At 45.9% G+C, this 14,845-nt stretch overlaps 1 protein-coding gene across 2 annotated transcripts in view; it reads left to right on the plus strand.

Moving 5' to 3' along the window:
* LOC125500764 overlaps positions 1 to 14,845 on the plus strand; it is a 35,405-nt gene that overhangs the window by 11,047 nt on the left and 9,513 nt on the right. The window contains exon 3 of one of the 2 annotated variants that reach the window (XM_048654755.1): positions 2,494 to 2,619. The exons of the other annotated variant lie outside the window; for it this stretch is intronic. Within the exon in view, the coding sequence (XP_048510712.1) occupies positions 2,494 to 2,590 (97 nt within the window). The 3' untranslated portion in view covers positions 2,591 to 2,619. Of the gene's footprint in view, positions 1 to 2,493; positions 2,620 to 14,845 lie in introns of those variants that run through there. 2 annotated transcript variants of the gene reach the window in all.

Genomic DNA, 14,845 nt, shown 5'->3' on the forward strand with positions numbered 1-14,845 from the left:
ACAGATTCGAAAAAAAAGGAAAAGAAAAAAGCCAGGTGGAAATTCAAAGTAGCGCGAGTTATCTTGACGTGATTCTCAGGTATGTAGTTGCAACTCGGAAATATATATTATCGAGGGAAAAAAAATTGTGAGACAACAATAACCGATCGATTTTCGATAAAATCTTCGAAACTGCGGAGAAAGAGAGAATAGGGGGGGGGGGGGGGGGGAAACAAAAAACGAATACAAAACACCTGAAATAAAAAATTGAAAAAACACACGGTGATCGATCTTTGACGTTGAATTATAATCCCCGGCGGCAATGGAATAAAGATACGAGTAGCGGTGGACGGCTCGTAATATATTTTTCTTCTGCAATCGAAACCGTCGCGCGTTCTCCCCTCCCCCCCCCCCCTTCCTCCAATAATTCCGGGATTACATTATGTCAGTATAGGATGAAAACCCTCGAAGAACCAGCGCAAAAAGGGGAATGCGTAATCGGTAAGGATGATCTTAAATTCGCGAAGAAGGGAGAACGCGCGCGCCTCAGCTTTTGTAAAAAGTTTAACACTCGCGCATAGGTATACGCGCACGGCATTGCGTATACGTGTGGTATAAAATACGAATCGACGCGGTATCAATAGTCGATGAAAAAAACTGGTACTATCCGCCGACTCAACAACCGCGGAGCGTCTTGTTCAAAGTGCGGACTTTTAGTCGCGGACACCTGTGCCTTTTTGCAGGCCACGTGTCGCCTCGCTAACTTCGCGATCCGACGAATCCTGCTTGAAATTTTGATGTACTCGCGCGTTGCACGTGCACACGGCGCACCTGACTCCATCGTCGATCCGACGATATTCAATAAGATCGACCCCGAGGTGGAAGATTTTTCTAACCACATCTGCCTTATTTAAATTTAAATCCGTCATGTTGGGCGAACCCAGAGGCCAAACAACGACGTAGTCCTTTAATTTGTTGGGACGCTGTGTCCGACGAGTGGATGAAGGTCCTTGTAAGACGAGGGTCCCCGGAGACCCGAGGCAAAGGGAGATGCGCGATCGTTGACTGGAGGGAGTGGCCCCCTGGCTTCGGATCAAAGTAGAGATAAAACTGAACACTACTGTACTCCCGGGATGCAGATACCTACCTGTACCTCATTACCTTCTAATAGTCTTCCGCTTCGGGACTCGCGGCAGAATCGAAAATCGAAAAATATATTCAGGGATATCGTCCGCTATACTCCCGCAGCGCGGGGAAACCGATACACGGTCGCAGGGACCGGATCTCGGTTGGGCTGAACAAAAAAAAAACAAAAAAACAAAAAAATCTACCTCGTTCCGGCGTAATCTGTCGGTGAAAAAATTTCAAAGTATAACGAAAAAAAGTAGGATGAATCGATTCGGGCTGCCGAAGTGGTCCAATTTTTTGCATCGTAAGACGCGACGAACCTCCCGAGTTTGCATTCGGACAAGTCCTTGATAATATTACGGCGATCTAATTTCTGTAGACCGTCCGTACGATCGGACTCGTTTTTTTTTTTTTTTTTTTTGTTATAAATTTTTCCTCCAAGACGTAGCGAAGCACTCGAAAGAATTCTAGATACGGGGTCTGGATTCCGGAGCATCTGACCTAATTGTACAACCCGACTGAATATAAATAGGGCGCGGGGCATTTGATTCGGGTATTATAAATCGTAGGCAATAGATTACGGTTTAAAGATAGGTATTCCAATTGGTCGGGTTAAATCGGTAGCGGCACGGGTATGATCAGCGTTGAAAAATCAGATTCGACGCAAGTCCCAATTGAAAGTCCAAGCCCTAAAAATCTCAGAAATGAAGTTCTTTTGACGACGTACCGCGCTAATAGCATATTTAGCCGAACCGAGCCAGATTAAGCTACTTGGTTTTACGAGATCTCGTTCCTCCTCGGTTGTATCGGCCCGGTATTTTAACGATCGTTGGCCTAAGCGCGGCAGTCTGTCTCAATGACAGTTTCGTTTTCCTCCTGCGCCAGGATCTTCGTTGCAGCTGTAATAGCTATAGAATATACATATACAGCAGCAACGGCAGCAGCAGCAGCAGCAGCAGCAGCAGCAGCAGCAGCAGCAACGGCGGTAGAGAAGGTAACGACGCCGTCGGCGACGTCGACGTCAACGAGAGAACGAACCTCAACGAACGAACAAACAGACTCGCGCGGTGGTGCAGGTTTACCCGTACACCGTCGGATAGATAGAAGATAGAAGGTTGGGGGCTGGTTGGTCCCTGGGGGACTTTTGGCCCCTCAAGGTCCCTTAATTGGGCCTCATGTTGGCCCACTATCGCGCTGCGGTAGCTGCTCGGTAGTTGAGAGAGTCAGTCTTTCTTTTCTTTTCTCTGTTTTTTTTTTCTTTTTCTTTCTTTTCTTTTTTGATCTTTTACTTTTTCTTTATTCTCCCCCGTTGTCGTGTTTTGTTTTTTTTTTCCTACACTTTTTTCACGTAGTATCTTATTTTTTATCTTCCTTTTTTTCTGTTAGACCGCGCGATGAAGTTTATCCCCAGGGTTGGGATAACCTGGCGCAGGGGATCTCGCCGCCTATCCCCTATGGAAGTTGGAACCCCGGGTGCTCCTGATTCTCCAAGGATAAGGAAATATATTAACGGAAAAAAAAAAAAAATTAGAGGAGGGGGAACAGGTTGGCAAGCCTGACCCCCAGCTTGGCAGGTTGGTGAAGAGACCCCTGGCCGAAACAAAAGGTGGAAAAAAATTGGGAAAAAGATCGAGGTTTTCGTTCGTAATATAGTCGACCAAGCGTTATACTATTATACACGCGGACGGAGGATCAAATTCAACCAAAAACTGAAAGAAGAAGAACTAGATCGGACGGCGAAGGCGAAGGCGAAGGACGAAGAAAAAAGACTGAAAAAAATTGGTGATCGGTAGCGAGATTTGTGCAGTTTCGAACGATCGGATGACGGTGGTGTATACGGTAGCGGGTTTCGAGGTAAAGCAGCAGCAGCAGAAGCAGAAGCAGCAAAGTAACTACGGGCAACACGATATGCGAGAAAGAAGAGTCTTCTCGGTTGCTTCTAGAAGCGAGTCGAGCTCGAGCAAAGAGGAATCGAATCCACTTGACTCAGTTTCACGACCACCAGCTGACACGGTACCCCGTGACTATAATACAAAGGCGGGGTAATGTCTTTCTCACTTGGAAATATAAATTGGCCCATTTATACCCTCGACGTAATGGAAGAGAAAGAAAGTTGAGTGAAAAAAGAAAAAAATGGGAAAGAAAAAATAAAAATAAAAACAAACCGAGCTTCTGTATCGCAGCTTACCTCGCGACGTCGTTCGAACCAGCCTCCCTTTTTATTTCAATGACTAACCTCGGAGTAGCTCCGAGAGTTGACGAAGAAATGAACGGTAGCTTCTTTGTTCCCTTTTTTTTGGACGTAATGATAAGTACATCCTTCGCTGGATATGGAAGCTTGCCCGGTTCTCATTTCCAAGGGTTACCATTTCCATGCATGGTAATTTGATAATTAAGAGATTTCAAGAGTGGAAGGACCCTTAATACCAAACGTACCAAACCGAGGAGTCAATTTCCACTCTTGATCTCACAAGGACCCGACATTTTATACATACCGCTGCACAAAACTTGCCTAATTATTATACCGAGTAATTAAGATACCAGACCATGACCGGACGATATTGTTGGACATTGTAGAAGGGATACGGTGTACGGAAGGTCGATCCTGAGAGGCAATCGGGGAATCACAAACTTTACGACGGATCCGAGCGACTATCTTTATTGCATGAATCATCGGATGAAATTGTTCGTTGATTCTGTCATCGAAGTCGTATTTAGAGAGCGGCAATTTACGCCGACAATTATTTTGTCGTCGGATAATTTTCTCGGCAAATCGGCGGTAGGCGACGACGAATAAGCCGGGGTGGGTAGCGAACGATCTCTGCGGAGTCAGAAGCTGGAGCAGTTAGGCGTATCTCGAATATAAGAGAGAGAAGCGGCGAGAACGGGGGGGGCGGGGGTTGTACATATGTGCTGTTAATTGAACCTTTGCATCTTATTTATTACAGTAGAGAAATGGCAGTGAGTTCAGTTCGGTTGTCCGCGTGGGGAACGGAAGCTAATTAGGGTCCTCCGAGAAGGTATAACGGCAGCTATGGAGCGGCACCTCATCAACGGCGACCGTACCATTTTATCAACTTATCGCTTTTGCGTGGACATTCGTTCGCCAGTTTGGTTGTCCAATTTTTCCCTTGTACCGGTCATTAGGATCAAAAAGAAACATTTTGACTCAGGTGTTAAAAAGTCAGGCACAACTTTCAACGGATTTTCGACGGGACCGCTCGCTCCCGTTTTTCGTGTCCCCCTGCCACCGAAATGGATCTCCCCGGTCTCACTTAGCGATTTTATTTCACTAGAAATTGGATAATTTCGAACGATTTGAATAATTTTACGGGGAAACATCCAGTCCGATAAATTCGAGCGACTCTTTCGTTTGTCAGCGAATTTTCGTCACGTTCGCGACTGCGCTTATTTTAGCGGAAAAAATACGGCGATCGAGACGTGCATTGGATTCGGACTTACAAGGAATATCGTACGGAGTTGACGTCAGTATCCGTCGCTTTTCCTCCTGACCGTCGAAAGAGTGTATATTTAGGACGCAGGTATTCCATGTGAGAAAAAAATGCGATGCACGTGTAAAATGCGTTATTACGTTGGCTAGATTTTTTGTATAATATCTCCGAAAGACCGATAATTTGTCTCGAAGCGCGCGATAGAATCGGTGGTGAAGTAGAACACTCTTTCACGTTCTTACGGAATACAAATGAGCTCCAGTTCCAAGCTGAATTGGTAGTCCGAACGATCTACTCCTGGATGTTAGAAGTAGTTAGTTGAATTTATTTCTCTCCCGCTCCAGAGGCACCTGCAGCACTTTGTTTTTTTTTTTTTTTTTATTCTCAGTCCGGATTTTTATTCAGGAGAGATTTTCGTTTCAAGTTCACCCATTCATTTTTTACTCTTTCTCTCACCGCACTTTTTCCCGCGATATCGAGACGCGGAGGGATGAGTAATCCGTGTGAACTGGTAAACTGAGGGGGGGGGGGGAGGGGGATGGCATAATTTTGTATTAAACAAGTATAAATTCGAACGCGAATATCGTACGTCGGGGAGGGACTAATAAATAAGCTGTCGCAAGTCTGAAGAGCTGTTAGCCCGACGTTTAAAATTGGGATCATTTTTTACTATATATAAACCAAGGGCCAAGATACTACGCATCGATTACGGTGGTTCAGGCCTCTAAATTAGATGTAACCACCGGATAATCACAGGCCAGCTACAATTATGAGAACCAGAGATTCTTCTACAGTGGTGTACCAATGGGACGACGGTGCCCCGACATAAATTTGCCAACGTAAAGTGATAAAATAATTTCGATTCGGTTCTCTTCGCGCTCCGTTTGTCTTCCCGTTGGAAATCTCGGTCGAAGAACTTTTTTTCTACCGAACATCGGAATAAAGAAAACGAGGCGATCGTGAGGAGAAGGCGAACGTACGCAATTTATTTTTCTGCATTTTTCGCGCGGGGTTCTTACGCGCGCGTTGAGGTGATGCGGTTCAGGCTATCTATGACAAATCATGTCGGCTGGGCACTCGAGAGCACTTGACCACTTGACCACTCGGGTAATCTCGCAAACGAGGAACAGGTTCGAACGTGAGTCCATATCTCGTTGATTTATAACCGATCCTTAAGGTTCTCTCTTTTTTAAGAAAAGCGAGAGAGAGAGAGAGAGAGAGAAAAAAAGCCCGTCTCTCTCTCTCTCTCCCTCTCACTCGTAGGGAATGATAAAACCGTGCGATTTTTGTCGCGGTCATCAATTATCCTCAATTATCTCCTGCCCTCTGAATTTCCATATTTGACATACCTCGCATTAATCCGTGCCCATGGAACGCGCATAAAACCATCGCGGGTGCAACAAATGACTCATGATTCACGGGCGGCTGTTATTAATTACCGTTATCTAGTGTACCTCCCCGTATAGAACGAACCGTGTGAAACGCGTCGAGCGAACCGAGAGAAGATGCGCTCTAACGTCGCGCGGTGATATTTCAATAGACGGAATAAAAATATCGCTTACTCGTGTACAGGCCATAGGAATTTTCGAATCGTATTATACGCTCCGAAACGATACCAAGGAGTCCAGGAGACAAGGTAACCGACGAAGGAGGTTTTCAGCTTTGACCTACGGACCCTTCATCTCCTCGATGACCCCGTGGCGACCTTACAAGTTATACGCAATTACACCAGCCGCTGTAAAGTCGAGAAAAATGGAAAGATCGAAGGTAGCCGTCCAGTGGTTGGCGGTACGTGTACGAGTTTCGCGCGGACGTGAAACGTGATCGATTTCACCGCGAGTGTTTCATTCTCTTCCGTTTCCCGTCTCGTTAGTTCAGGGAGAGTCAAAGAGACTCCGAACTCGGGAGTCTCGAAATTTGGATCCTCGGAGCGCCTGAAGATCGGCAACTCTTCTTACGTTCGGTCGCCGGTCCGAATCCTCCTCACGCATCGGGAAGAGAAAGGTCGTTCGCGTTTAACGATCGCCAACGATCTCAATGCAAAGGTAACGTCTAGCCATAAAAATTATTTCCCGAACATCGACTCGATAAAGATCGATCGATCCGGGTATGAAAATCGCCGCTGAAGTTTTGCCGATTTGATTTCATAGCGCTTATATGTATATCGCGGTAACGGTGTGGAAGGACCTGAGAAGTCGGGCGAATGCCCCGGAGGGTGACGCGCTGCTGCATTAAACCTTCATATTCAGGTAATGCCCATACGGTCCCAGAGCCATAAAGACGGTCGGAGGTATGCGGTAGCCGCCGGTATGCAACTCGTGTTTCTCCCATCGTCTTAATCACGCCGGTCTTGTCGTTGACTCCGTGTAATAACGCGTATCAAGCCGCCGAGGCTGACGCCGCTCCAGCAGCGTCTTCACAATCAACGTTTCGAACGAACCTCTCGCGCTCATTGGCCCGAAGGCAGACAATCGAGTTTCTCATGGAGATAGTTTCCTTCGTCGCTAACGCTCACCGTGGCGGTAACGATAGAGATACCGCGTCCGCGGTAGCGCGCGATGCGATTGTTGCTCCGCGTAGAAACGGGGCGAGGGTCTAATTACTCTTCTCACGTCGTAGTACCTACTCCCGAAGTATTTGGGACCTGATGCTCTTTTTTTCTTCGTCTCTTCTTTCGAATCGCGTCTACTGTTATTCCCATCGAGTCGTGAACTCGTTAGCGTCGACGTGAAACGTTTTCTAATCATCGTCGCGTACGCGTCGTATAGAGACGACGGCGGTTGCGCGGCGGCATGCCCTGCACCGAGTGAAAATTAATATCCCACACGCCGTTGCGGTATAGCCACAACAAAAAACTCGCCAACTCAACGTGAATATAATAATAGCTTTTGTCGACCGATAAGACCTGGTCCCCCATTATATACGTATTAAACAGCATCCGGATACAGCGGACGAGGATCGCGAGGAGAGCGAGAAAAAAAACAAAAAAACAAAGCAAACGCTACGAAACGGGGTACAGTCGGAACGGCGTCAGCGTAATCCGAGCGAGTGTGAATGATCGGTGATATAGATTTTTTTTATTCACTTGACTCGTAACGGCCACGGGCTAAAAGTGTAACGATAAAAAATTTTTTGAAGATATCGCGCCGGTTTTTGGTTAGGGTGGCGTATCTCGGACCAATAATTCCTCTATTATCGTATACCGCGCGCGATGTGGGTGCGTTTCAAACGTACCTCACGCATGAGAAATGCCAAACCCACGCTATCCAAGTGAGTCACGCGTGCCATTCGAGATGACGCCTTCGAAGATCTATATGGGTGGTAATACACCGTGCGAGTAGTTCGTTGCGTGACTCACGCTCTCGCGCGTGGTCTCGCCAATCCGAAATCTTATGGAGCGTGAACTGTCCGACAGAAATTACTCGCTCGTTACAGTTTTTCACAGGTCTACTTTGTCGGACGCGTGTTCTTTTGAATTTTAATTTTTCCCTCCTTTTTTCCCCCCGATGCCGATTGCAGAGAATTTTTTCAAATTCACGGTCGTCGAAAAAAAACGCATCCGGATGACCCAGTTTCGAAAAAAGATAGCCAATCGATGACCTTGTAGGATTTCCAGCTTTGAAACCAGCGTGACATTATTTCATATTAACCACGGTAGGCGGAAATCCGTGAACAATAGTTGCCGTTTGTATATGTATAATATGTATAGTACGTGAAACCACCTTATGATGATGTACAGCTGGCGATAAGCGTAGATCATACACGTGCTGTGTATCGCATAGGTAATACGAGGAGGAAAAGGAAGAGAGAAAAACGAGTGTAGAAAAATTTGAGAGGAAAGAAAAGAAAGAAAGAAAAACAAAAAAACAAACAAAAATTCAAACAGAGAAGTCGCATGGAAGGCCAAGTGCACGTGTATTACGCGCATATATTTAATACGAGACAGCGTGCGCTGCCTCGAGTAGGAGGATCAGTGCCGGTGCGACGTTTACGATCATTCATTATTCCGCTCGTTCATTCATTTGCACAATTTCCATTCCCTTTAATTTCATTCAGGTAAAAGTATAATGCGTCGCTTGCGCATTTTCAGCGAGGCACGTATCGCGCGACTTGTTTGTATTATACCTGTGTGGTGTACGTATATCGGATGACGATGACCAACCGCGTCGCTCACGAGATCGCGAATACCGAGAATTCGAGGTTCGTGCGAAATTTCACGGCGCCCACACCGCCGAGTTCGTTTTAAAAAGCACCGTTTCCGGTCCTCCGGGGCGAGATACACGCGTCAGATTGTCACCGACGAGTTTCTCGTTTTTTCCGTCCATTTTTATCCTCGGTCGTGCGTTCGTTGCGAAGAATCACGCGCGGCTTCGTATCGCCTAATATATATTTTTTTTTTTTTTTTTTTTTTAGAATCCTAGTCGGTGTCCCCGCGTTTAATTCCAGCGGAAAAAAGGGGGAAACACTGAATTAATCTGACGCCCACTCTCGCGAGGCGGAAGTCGAAGTACGTCAGGACGTCGAGGGCCGAGACGACGTCACAGTCGTCGATGACGACCCTGTGCGAGAATTATTTACGTCCCACGTTCGTGACGGATAGAGGCGAAAATGAGAAGCGAAGCGGTGCGTTGTACGGACGAGCGATATACATATTTTTATCCGCATAGCGTTCTGCATACGTGTCGCGCGTCCGGGACGAGGTGAATAATTAACTCAACCCCGGAGTCTCTCTTCGGGAGTTTCGCGCGTCGTGTGTTCGACGTTGTTTATTTCCTCGTTTGGCAGAATTCATATAACCTGCCACTATTTTCAATGCGTCATTCGATAACACGTAGCCAATTCGAATTATTATCTTCTGTCCAAAGTGCGTGCGAGTCCACGTGGGACTCGTCATACTGTTTCTCGTGATTTTCGCGATTAGTTGTAGTACGCGACGCGACGCGACGGTTTTTTTCAGATTACTAATTTTACTTCGCGTATTAAAATATTCACGTATATGTATATACGAGATTGCGAATGATCGCAACTGTTTTTTTTTTTTCCCCCAATCGAACGAAATCCGGTCAAAAAATATCAGTTTTGACCAACCGGATTTATAATCGGTTGCGATCGCCTCATTCTTCGTTTTATTCTCCTCCCGTTGCCTCGATTTGTGATTTGACGAATTTCATTCGCGAATTCACCGCGTTGTTATTTCCGACAGAAATACAATACGGTATATTAGCGTGAAATATTTGCAAGTTCACGATCAACGTGCGTTGTACGTGTAAATAAGTTTTATTTCGCAATTCTCTATTACAAACGACGTGATATTGCAGAACGAACGTACGCAAGTTTAATTAGAGAGAGAAAGAGAAAAACAGGAAAAAACAAAACCGACGCGTACGTACGTATAATACGACACCGTGAGAAATCAAACAGATTTCTTTCCTCTGAAAATTTCTCGGTCGTATTAAAGTGATAACAAAGACCGGGAGCGGAAAAATGAAAAGCAAACGAAATCTCGTTTTGGAAATAAATCTTGCGGTCAGCCAGCATCGGCTATGCGATAACGCGACCCGTACCATATTACAACATGTGCATTCAATCGAAGCTAGTTTAGGTAGAAATCCCGCCATTGCGATCTCAAAAAGTACGAAGAAGTAACCAGTAGACTCACGGAGTGCGGAATGAAAGCTTTGAAGGGGTGCGTGTTTCTAGTTAGCGGGTACGACGACGTTGGAGTTATAAAAGATACATGTACATGTTTTATACATACCTATGTACTTAACGATTACACAGAGCGGTGCTGTGTTCAGTTTTACAAACAAAAACAGCAACCCTGCACTACAATGGTTATTGTTTCATCGTGGAATGCATATGGAGTGCAGTCCGGGGTGCGCAAGCCGCCTATTTATGACACATTATGCGAAAGCGCTGCTGTGTACTCTCGATATCACATGTGTACAGTGCATTGTGCGTACATACGAATATTGTACATGTGAGAGTACGTGTACGTAGCCAACGGTAGGGCAGGTATACAGGTAGGTAGGTAGGTATTGCATTTCGAGCCATTGTGCGGGCAACAATGATATCCCATGGGCCCGTATGCGCTGCTGTTCCCGCTGCTGCTGAATAAATAAAGCTTCATGTGTCCGAACAGTTCCATGTAGCGTGCAACGTCGGATATAGTTTGAGCATGTGGGTCTGTACGCACTTCCACCTTTCTTCCCGTCCGGACTCCACTTGTGACACTTTCTCGAACCGCGAACCTCCAACGCAAAAATTCAAGAAAATTTTGTACACAGATCATGGACGGTTTCGGGTTTCAACCGATTTCGGATATTCCATCGTTTCGATGAAAATATTTCAAAAAATTCCGTCATCGGAATCAGATGTAATTGAGATATCGGAGTTTCGTCGTGGTTTTTTCGCGTTATTTCTAAACCGTCGCGCTCATTCGCCGGGCGGGGCGCCCTCCGGGCGAGTCGAATTTATGCGTAAGAGGAAAAAAAGTAGAAAATTTTTTGGTAACCCGAAGCGTTTCTTTGCTATCAAATTTCTCGGCCTATTCGTTATTCAGCAGCCATTGCAGACACGGGGCTAGTGGGTTAAAGTAATTCCGGCAAATTTTTACTCATTTTTATTATACCGCGTAACTATATATATATTTATGCGACTTCAAACGTCTAGCCGCGGGCTATTTTGCTGCAGGATCTCGAATGAACGAAGGTCAGGGTGAACGGAGGGAGGGGGGAAAAAAAAAAAAAGGATGGAAGCGAATATAATAAGAAAAATCCTTGGCCACGAAATGGAATTCTATCTTTCGTTTCTTTTTGCAGTCTGCCAGGTCAAAATATCCCCCCTTTTCCAACCTGCACCGTACGTAACCGTAACAGTCCAACGGATTTACCACCCGATTAAATTTATTATACTTCAATCGGGTAGCCGTACGCCATTCAAATTTACCCGATCGACCGATTCCTTTCCCTCTTACCGAAAATTTCATCTCACAGTTGAAATTTTTTAGCGCGTCGCAATCGAATTTTTGAATAGTTGTAAATTAGTACATGAATTTCAACTCGAATAGGAATATTATTCACGAACAATATACTCTACACACAACGTCGGTGTATAATTTGCATACATACGTACTGTACACATTTATAACATAATTTGCATACTGCACGCGTCACATGTAGAAAGAACGTGTGCCGCAGTCAATTGGCAAAGCCAACAACAGATTCACACGCGCCGCTTTGTTCTAACCATGTAATTTCTCTTCGTATGTGTATATGTTCGTTCGCATGTACATACACGTGTATAATGTACAGTGGTGTACGGTACGTACTCCGAGAGTAATTAAGTCGGTCTTTTTCATTGATCTGCGTTGCGCTCGAACGATCGTGAGTTGGCTTTTAAATGTTTGTGTGGGTAGAGTTCACGTGTGCGACAATTGCTGTAGATTGAAGGGCACACGACTCGCATTGTCAGACGAGAGAGACTTCGTGCAACGCCGTTTTGCCGGACCTACGGAGGAGAGCCGAGTCGGCACCGCAAGCTCTGTGCACAACCTTTGCCGTCTTCCTCCATTTCCTTCTTATTCGCTCGGCCTACTCTCCCTCTCTCCCTCTCTCTCTCTCCCTCTCTCTCTTTTATACACTCGCATAATCCGTATTTGCGCTATTTCGCCCCCTCCTTGCAACTCCCTTTTCCCTTTTTACCCTTTCCCACTTTTGAAGCTGCTTGCTTCAACGTACCGCATTCCAGCCACGCGCCTTCGTCTAGCTCCAGTGGCGTACCATTGCTTTTTTCAACTGACGTTGGAAATTACATTTTTTCGTCATTTTTCATTTTTCAAATGCGGGCACCTAATTTTTTGATCCATCGCGATCGTCCTCAAAAGCGGATGAAACAAAAAAGAAAATTAGATTTTCAATCTTCTTATTGTTGGAATGTTTTCTAATCAATCGAATAACTCGAGCTTTCAATATAGTCGCTGAAGTTTTTACGAAGTAACGTCGATTTTGTAAAAATTAGAGAACGTGGCCGCAGTCAGTTTCCGATTTCTAGCTCAATCCGATTCTTTTTTCATCTCGTTTGAATTTTGCCAAGTAAAAAAAATCAGACGACACATCTCGTTATCGGAGCAACGCGAGTCTGATAACAGATTTACTTATCGCTCTCACTACGCCAATGGCGCAGTAAGTTAGGAGCAACAAAAGTAGCGCGACTCGTGGAAGGAGGAGGCGGTGGGAGCGAACGTCTTCGCTGTGGCGAACGCGAACGCGCCACGCCGGGTCTTACGGACCACGGCTAAGAAGAACGAGAGAGGGGGCTCTCGGGGGACGCGGAGGAAGGGTCACGACACAATCCCGTCTTGCACGCGCCGTGTTCTCCACCACGTACATCCTCGGTTACACGATGCTGGCTCAGGATTTTACGTATTTCGTCAATATCTCGGTAAGATCGAACGTCGACGTCTCATCGTCATCCCCGATTTCGCTGTCGATTTATCGCCGCACCGTACGCACGCTTTCCGATCGAATCTATGAAAACCCCGGGAAAAACTAACGCGTTCGATCAACAACGCGGAAGTTGGAATTTTCGAAGAAAAAAATAGAAATTGTTTTCGCAATTTCCTACACGCTGGTTAATTTCTCGAGACATGGTACAGCGCGGATTTCCTGACCCCGTCATGTACAGGGTGGAAAAATTATGTGGATATCTCGCGGAGTTGAGGCAACGACTCCTGTAACCTGGGATCGAGTGTGATCGTTGCTCGAGGCGCACAGTGGTCTGACCCGCGGGGTCTTCCGCTCCAGGCTCGATCTTGGAGTGTGGGAACTCTGCACCTCTCCCAGCCTCCTGACTTTTCTGACCTCCGTAGCAACCTGCAACTATTGCAGATACTCGCTCGCTCGCCGCGATTTCCCTCCCCCTCCCCATCCCCATCCCCCGCCCTCCCCCCTTGCCGCAGATTGCGATCCCCTGCAGATGACCGACGCGAGGAAATACAAAATATTTTTTTTCCTCTCCGTTCTTTTTTTTTTTTTTTGTTTTTTTTCTCCCCTCAACGGCCCACGCTTTCTCGATTGTGGGCCGCGTCGCGCTGCCGCTCGAGAGTCAACGGAACGGGGAGAACGAAAAAATGAATTTGAAATCTCAATTCCCTTATGTATATTTGCAGTTACAATGAACGGTGGATGGAAATTTTTTTCTTCCCTACGTAAGAACGAAGGGAACCGGAATATATATGCGGTGAGATTGCATCTCACGTATAATACGATATTTTCAGCCGTATTACAGCTTCCATTTTGACGCATGTATAATTAGAAGTCGGTGAAATCACGGCGAAACTACACGGATGTCAAGACGGACGTGTACGGCTGCTGTGGAGATATAATATTCAAATGGTAAGAATTTCCTCATACCTTGTGCGTCTCCGTTCGACCTTTGAAAGACGCCAGACACTCGGACGCCAAAACATGGGTCCTCCAGCGGGGCCTACATGTATATTACAAAGTCCCGTATACGCGTTAATTTCCCATCTTGAATGTATCTAATGACAGGAGCTGAGCGTGAGCGTCATTAGAGATGATGTATATTGAATTAGACACCTGTTTTTCGAACGCTCGTGTCGCGCTCGCGTCTTATAGCCGCCGGTGTTCGATTCTTGAATATGTAAAAATCGAATGTATATATATAAGCGGTATCGGCATTCGGTATAGGAGCGACGTAAACTCTTTCGAAATAACCGCAGCTGTGATATTCTCGAACAGGTTTTAGATGATTTTAGTAGTGCTGCCGGTGCCAATAGCTTATAAAATAACCAACACGCCGTTCGAGTATTGAAATTTTTTCTCCTCATTCACTCGGAGTTTTTTCTTCTTCTTCTTCTTTCTTTTTTCCCCCCCCGCGTCGTTCGTCGTCATTAATTCGAACTCGACCGCGGATCGTACCTACGTAACGCACGCGACGTTTGACTGACCGACTCGAAAATATAATTTCCGCGTCACGCTTAAGAAGTTCGCGCGATTCGCGACAATTTCGTTACTATTATAGCGAAGATGGAGAAAAAGTTGCCGCACGGTTATACGGCTGACCGAATTTAAAACGCGTTTTTGTCCAGACGACGACCAACCGTGGTGTTGACCTAAAGCGCTGAAAATGGCGACTTTATACAACAACAACAACAACAACAACAACAACGCGATCACGGTTAGAAACTGGAAACTGGTCAAAGTTGTCCGACGACCACTCCTTCACGCCCGGGGGCTCTTCGCTCAACCTTATCTAGCTACATA

Source organism: Athalia rosae, chromosome 4, assembly GCF_917208135.1.
Source record: "Athalia rosae chromosome 4, iyAthRosa1.1, whole genome shotgun sequence".
Taxonomy (NCBI): domain Eukaryota; kingdom Metazoa; phylum Arthropoda; class Insecta; order Hymenoptera; family Athaliidae; genus Athalia; species Athalia rosae.